The following is a 7,610-nucleotide window of genomic DNA, read 5'->3' as shown; positions in this document are numbered from 1 at the left end:
GTGCTGAATCCTGTGCTGTTTTCTGTGTCCCAGGACTTCATTTTGGTTTATACATTTACCATTTACTTACTTAATTCTGCCAGTCCTAGGGCTTGAACTTAGGGCTTCATGCCTTGCTTGGCTTCTTCACTCACTTGGCTAGTGTTTACCACTGAAACCACCCTTCTACTTCTTGAAAAAGGGTGTATAGGAGATAAAGCAAACGACTGTCTCTATTTACCCTTACCTTCAGTAGACACAGAATGTTGGTTAAAAATTTCCTTTATTAAAAAAAAATTCCTTTATTAGTTTGAAACTATTACTTCTGTAGAAACTACAAGTTAATCTATTTCTTATTCCTTGGCATCTGACCTGCCTGCCCTTTTTTTCTGGAAACATGAATTGTTTCACCTCAGGGTCCTTGAAATTTCATGTGTTTTATTAAATGGCTTTTCCCCATTGTGCTCTTTCTCAATCTAGATTCCGATGTTCCTCAGTACTGGATTTTTTCTTTTTTCTGAAAGCTTCTAATTCTTCTCTTCATGCTGCATTTTTGTTTTGGAATGCTTGGAAATTGGGTGTTGGGCCGCCTAGGCCATTCATTTTCTTTACATTTATTTTTCAATATGTGTATTTACTACTCATTTTTTTTTTGAGAACCTTCTTCAACTTTATACTCCAGACCTTCCTTCCAATTGAATTATTTATATTATTTTCCAAGATACTTGGTTTTCTGGAAGCTCTTCTTCCTTTAAGAGTTCTTTACTGCTGAATTGTTTTCTCTTTCTCATGTAGAGACCTTCCTCAGACTCCTTTTAACTTTAGTTATGTATTCTTTTTTTTTTTTTTTTTTGGTCGGTCGTGGGGCTTGAACTCTCGGCTTGGGCGCTGTCCCTGCACTCTTCAGCTCAAGGCAAGCACTCTACTGCTTGAGCCACAGTGCCACTTCTGGTTTTCTAGTGGTTTATTGGAGATAAAAGTCTCACGGACTTTTCTGCCAGAGCTGGCTTTCAACTGTGATCCTCAGATCTCAGCCTCCTGAGTAGCTAAGATCACAGGCATGAGCCATGGGCGCCTGGCTGTATTCATTTTTTTAACAGCACAAGACTAAAGATGTGCATGTGTATGTGAGGCATATCAACTATTACATTCGGTGCAGTGTTATCTAGCTAAGCAGTTTATACCTTAATATAGAAGATTCACTTAACATATTTCCTATGTTAAGCTGACTAATGTCGGTTGTGGGACCTGAACTCTGGGCCTGGGTGCTGTCCCTCAGCTCTTCAGCTCAAGGATAGCACTCTACCATTTGTGCCAAGCGCCACTTCCAGCTTTTTCTGCTTTTGTGGTGCTGAGGAAGTGAACCCAGGGCCTTATGCATGCGAGGCAAGCGCTCTACCACTGAGCCACCTTCCCAGCCCCATATTAACATTTTAAAAGAACAAATACTTGGTAGTTCAATTGTATAATGTTTTATTGTTTGCATATTGCATAGGAAAAGAACAGAGTCAGAAGACTCATGGTCTGGCTCAATCACTAACCTGTATGAATTGGGCAAGTCACTAACCTCATTAAAACCCTTACTTCCTTGTCTGAAACATGGGGACAATAATACTTATTTTACAGAATTGCTAAAGGATGGATGAGATAGCTACACTGCTTTCCTCCCGAGGAGCTAGGGAGAATTACAGTTTTGCTGCTGTTTGTCATCTCAATGCTAATTGTTCTTAATAAATGCATTAAGACAACAAAAGGTACCATAACACTTTTTGAATACTCACAATAGCAAAAGAAACTGAAAAAAATGGCCCTATGCTTTCTTATTTTTGGAATACTGGTTTCAACAATACTTATTTATACTATCCCATCAGGAGATTCCACTTAAAGTCTTTTCCCTCCCTTAAACCTATTCAAAATGAATACTCTCACATATATGAAAACCCCAAGATTACAAGTATAATTGCTTTACAGTTCCCCTCTGGCATAGTATAAGTAAAATACATTATAAGGGCAGTTAAATACTTTTCTCCTCTATATTAGGGATGATAATATATATGAAGATTATTTCTTATGCATTATCCCCAATGCAAAAAAAAGTCACAGGTCCATTATACTGCTTGTCAAGAATACATACACATGGTAGTCATACCATACTTAGACATACTCAGACCTTTCTAAGAATATTTCAACCATCATTAATAGTTTTTGCATGACCTTTACAACTATTTGTAACTGAAAATACAAAACTCTCCTTTAAGGCAATCTTGCATGAAACTGTACTATAAAATACTTTGTTAAATGAAAATTGCCTATGTGTTGAATTCTTACACAGACTGTCTCTAACTCCTAAAGCACTAGTCTGAAAAGATAAAGAAAAATTTTATACATTATAAAAACTTTAAGCTGCTCTGCAACCTTTCTTTTCTAAAAGTTAGATATATCACACCACTCCAGCAAGAGATTAATAAATAAGGATTAAATATTCTATTTTACACAAACATACAGAATGGCCAAGGGACAGTGAAAGGCTTGTCAAATCATTTCTATATCCATGTGTTCATTAAGAAGGAATAAGGCATGGTATAAAATGATAGAATGGTCACTAAATCTTTCCAGATAATCACATGAGTTATTTAAAAATACCATGGCACCCTTGTTACAAACATTATTAATTTCTTTAAAAAAAGACTGTTTCCTGGAACTAGAGGACTATTCGTCTCATAGCTTTTATTAAGCAAACTTGATATAACCACCACACAGTGGCAAGAGATAGACTAGCTGTTTCCAGCTACAGAAAATATTGAATTCTACCCTAATGTACAGATCATCTGAGATATAACCCATAACAGTTAAAGCAAATCATACTGCCATCTAATGAATTTCCTTGAAACATTTTTGCTTTCAGTGGAACAGATTCATTTTCCTGTCACTTAAGATTGGTTTTTGTTGCTTAGTAACTATTTTCATGTCCAGCCAGGATGTAGAGATTGCTGTGTGCAGTAGGATTTTCTGTTGGCCTACTTTCCAAAACGACAACCCTGCAATTAAACCAAAACAAAAGGCTTTCTTAAGAGTAAAAACAGATTTCATGCTTCAAATTTCAACATTAAACCAGCAAAGAATATTGGTATTCTTTCTCCCAGAAGTACATAAACATCAAAATACAAAATTTCATTATTACACTTTATACTTAAAGCATAACTGAATAGTAATTACTAAATGTAAAATATTATACTACTTGGGGAGAGTCTCATCATCATCTTTATGCATTACTCATTTACTCATCTTTACTAACAACCAATGTACTTATGTATATTTGCCAACAATAGATATAGCAATGCTTCAGGAATTTACTCTAATGGTAAGGGGTAGAAGGGCTGAGAGAATAAAACAAAACCTAAGAGTCATTCATCCATAATTGTTCTTCAATGTATTTGAAAATAAATGTTTGAAAATTGGACCCTTCTCCTTTGCCTGTTGGACAAAGTACAAGTCAGAGATCTGATGCAAAGAAAAAATATCAATCAAGTGCCATCCCATAACATTGTGATTGTAAAGAGGAGTTTCAGAACTATATGAAAATAGGTACAGAAGAAAGCCTGCAAAGCGATGGGAAGACATACTGTACCTGTATTTTGTATTTCTGAGGTATACACATTTTCTGGATAGTACATTTTTTTTTCCGGTTGTGGGGCTTGAACTCAGGGCCTGGGTGCTGTCCTGTCCTTAAGCCTCTCTGTGCCCAAGGCTAGCACTCTACCACTTGAGCCACAGTGCCACTTCTGGCTTTTTTTGAGTAGTTTATTGGAGATAAACATGGACTTTCCTGCCCTTGGCTGGCTTCCAACTGTGATCCTCACATCTCAGCCTCCTGAGTAGCTAGGCATGAGCCACTAGCATCCGGCTACTATATGAATTTTCTACAACTAGCATACTATTATGTTTATAATGAGTAGTAAAAATATACTTCATATTATGTGTTACAGAAAAAGGGAAAACAGTTATAATGTAACTACCTAGAGCTAACCACTATTAGTATTTTGATATATTCAGTGATTTTTATGTATATTTAAAAACAACAAATTTAATCACTTATTTATGTATCCATTGTAGGGCTTGAACTTTGGACCTGGGCACTGTCCCTGAGCTCTTCAGTTCAAGGCTAGCACTGTACCATTTGAGCCATGGTACCACTTCCAGTTTTTCTGGTGGTTAATTGGAGAAAAAAGTCTCATGGACTTTCCTGCCTGGGCTGGCTTTGAACTGCGATCCTCAGATCTCAGCCTCCTGAGTAGCTAGGATTACAGGCATGAGCCACTGGCACCCAGCTCAATCATTTTAAAAATTAAGACAAAGACTTCAGCTAAGATATAAATCTTAAAATCAAGGAAATAGTCAAGAAGATAAAAGAACATGGCAATGGTCTGAAAAAGGTAGTTTTAGGAGCAAACTTTGAGTAGTAAGACACTGCAGACTAAGAAGGAAATGAACAACCAAGGAGAAAACTAAAACAATGGAGAATTAGCTTCTGACAGCACCCCTTCTATAGACAGAATTCTCTCAGGTTGTGTCTAATTTAAATACCCTTGGCATCAGGACCACTGGAGGATCCATAATTAATTAGTCCTTCCTGCATCAGAGTATCTCACTCGTTTTGGAGTCCTTTACCCAGTTGTCTTTAAATTATTTTTCTTTCTTTTTTGCTGGAATGCTTACTATGTTGTCATCTTTTCTTTTCTTTCTTTCTTTTTTTTTTTTGGTTGGTCGTGGGGCCTGAACTCTGGGCCTGGGCACTGTCCTTCAGCTCTTCAGCTCAAGGCTAGCACTCTACCACTTGAGCCACAGCGCCACTTCTGGCTTTTTCTGCTTAACGTGGTGCTATGGAATCAAACCCAGAGCTTCATGCATGCAAGGCAAGCGCTCTACCACTCAGCCAGCCTCCTTCCCAGCCCTGCTGTCATCTTTTTTAATAACTAAGGTAGTCATCCTTATTTAAAATCCCTTTTTATCCTTATAAAACTTATTAAAAACTTATTGAAAAATCATGATTCCGTTCTATCCCATCTTCCTCAATATTTCATTATATTTAAATCATTATGGTGTCTTCAATCTGTGTCTTATAACTGATGCCTATTGCCATAGCCAATTTTGCTGCAGTTCCATTTTTGATGGGAAAACAGGAAAAATGAGCATTTTATTAGTTACAGAGGTAGACAATGTAGATTTTAGAAACAAAATTAACTATTTTTTCTTATTATGGCACAATTTTAAGACTTGTCTTTTATTTTGTTCACAGAGACACTACACAAATTCCTTTAGATTAGAATGAGCTGAGGAACTGACAAAGCAAATATCAGGAAATGCATATTCATAATAATTAAGAGAAGGTAATTCACCGGGAAGAATGAGTACAAAGGGTGTAGGATTTCTTTCATGATTCTAGGGACATAAACACCTATACTCCCAACTTTTGTCTTGGCTGAGTATAACTATCTCTGGAATGAAGATCCTTATATTGTATTGACTGGAAACATACAATCTCTTCATTAGTACAACCAAACTATTTATTACCTGTCTGATCCCAATAAGCGAAAAACTCTTGTTTCATCTGAAATCTCTTGGGTAACCTATGGAAGAAAACTTTTTAGTCACATGTAACCACAGATTGCTTAAGTAACAATTTAAAAATCATTCAGATGGAGCAATTATTAAATAGAATAAATAACAGACTCAATTCCTCAAATGATATACATTTCAGTAAGTTTCTTCTATGAGTGCCTATTAGTAGAATGGCTACTTATGGAACATCTGGTACGGATCAGGCATTTCCCTTAGAAGAATTCTTTGTGATACACATTATAATTATCAGGTTATTGAAAAAGAATCTAAGGCTCAGAGAGTTCAAGGAACTTGCACAAGGTGAGATAAATTGCTATCTCTTATATTTCTTGCTGTTTTCTGAAATGCTACAGCAGGGCCTCAGCAATGAAGTGCATCCTGAGCAATCCTTAACAGAGATGGATGGGAGAGCACTTGGTGCATTCTGCAACATTGCCAAGTGGTCCCTGGTTGTGCACAGTGCGGGAATAGGTTATGAATGTTTTTATTCCTTCTCCTTCATGTTATATTCCTCATTTCATCACCTGTTTTCTGAAATTTATTCCCAAATAAACTACCTGTAGTTGGGTTCTTTGTGAAGTAACCTTTTGAAGGTAATCAAACTAACACAGCCTGGCTGTCTAGCTAGGAAGACAGAATTAATAAATGTGACTCAAAATACAAGTTAGCTGCTATATTAAATGAAGTTACTTTTCATGGTTTTTAAGTTTGGACCAAATCATAGATTAGAGTGACTGATTATTAATGTAAGAAAAGGTTTAAGACTTAAACTAGGTCTAACTGAAAGTTGAGAACAGAAAGAAAGAGGTGAGCAAGCTATGGTAAAAGTAGGTAGGTAAGTGGCTAGGAGTTTAGGTAGGTGGCAGAGGGCCTTCCTAGTTCAAAGTCATGGGTTCAATTCCCAGCACCACCAACCAATGAGTGAACCAATGTAGTGAGGAAATAGGATTTTGATCTGATGACAGACAGGTTATTTTCTGTACATTTCTCATAAAAAGACAACAAGAATGAAAATAGCATTTAAGAACAATTGACCTTATAGAATTAAGTAGGATTGTAGATTTTATCAAATGCAGGGACCTGTGACTTATAACGTGGTTATTAACTTAGATAAATTCACATTTCAAAGACAGTTACTTTTTCCTGGAGAGAGAAATATTTATTCACATATGAATAAGTACGAATAAAAATAAAGGCAAATTCAATAGAACAAGATTCTAAACTTTACAATAAGTCCACAAATTTGTGGGACCATAGTATAGAAAAATTACACAAATAGGAAATGGCTCTGTTAAACCAGGAATTCACCCCTCAAGGCTAGAAGGCTAGAACTGAATCCCATCTCTGAAATGAAATGTATCCTGCTTATTTCAGCTTCAAATATGTATTTTTTAATTTTCAAAACCTAGGCTCTGCCACTTAACTATGACTCTAGACAAGTTATTATCTACTCTGAAATTGTAAAAAAAAAATAGTAGTATGAAGGATATCTATTCCATTGGATTATTTTGAGCCATAAATGAATATTTATAAACAGCCTAGAACATAATTGGTATTATGCATTTACAATAACAGTGTCATCAATGTAGTTGATACTTACTAAAAAAACCTCTTAAAAACTTATTAAACTTATTTCCTTAGTTTTTCTTTAGTTCTATGATCCAACAAATATTAATTTATCATTTAAAGTATATTTTAAAAGCAGCTATGCATTTATATATTATGGAGAGTGCTCATTAAATTTATAAGTTTAACACGGTCATAACCATATTTACAAATTGCAAATTACAGGAATGAAAGTATGTAAATATGTTGTATAACTACTTGTGGGCACTAAGTATCTAAAAATATAAAACCATATTGAACATTAGTTCAATTAGTTTAGAGCACTAAAGGTACCAAAGATGGTAATGTAGCTTCAGAAAGAAAATACATAAAATGGGACTGTGAAGATGGCTTAGTAGTACAGTGCTTGCCTCCCATGCATGAAGCCCTGGGTTCAATTCCTCAGC

General features: G+C 35.7%; 1 protein-coding gene across 4 annotated transcripts in view; it reads right to left on the bottom strand.

The window, feature by feature from the left end:
* Positions 1-1,440: 1,440 nt before the first annotated feature.
* The window catches only part of Map4k5 (mitogen-activated protein kinase kinase kinase kinase 5), a 101,641-nt gene continuing 95,471 nt past the window's right edge, over positions 1,441-7,610 (bottom strand). For 3 of the 4 annotated variants that reach the window (XM_013012310.1, XM_013012311.1, XM_013012313.1), the window contains 2 exons: positions 5,551-5,606; positions 2,689-3,017 (listed from right to left, as the gene is read on the bottom strand). In XM_013012310.1, coding sequence (XP_012867764.1) covers positions 2,930-3,017; positions 5,551-5,606 — 144 coding nt within the window. In that variant the 3' untranslated portion in view covers positions 2,689-2,929. Of the gene's footprint in view, positions 3,018-5,550; positions 5,607-7,610 lie in introns of all 4 variants that reach the window. The other variant, XM_013012312.1, reaches the window with a different exon arrangement.

The sequence above is a fragment of the Dipodomys ordii genome, unplaced genomic scaffold (assembly GCF_000151885.1).
Source record: "Dipodomys ordii isolate 6190 unplaced genomic scaffold, Dord_2.0 Scaffold16, whole genome shotgun sequence".
Lineage (NCBI taxonomy): Eukaryota > Metazoa > Chordata > Mammalia > Rodentia > Heteromyidae > Dipodomys > Dipodomys ordii.
Note: the sequence above shows the minus strand (reverse complement) of the source record. Positions and strands in the feature narration are given on the sequence as shown.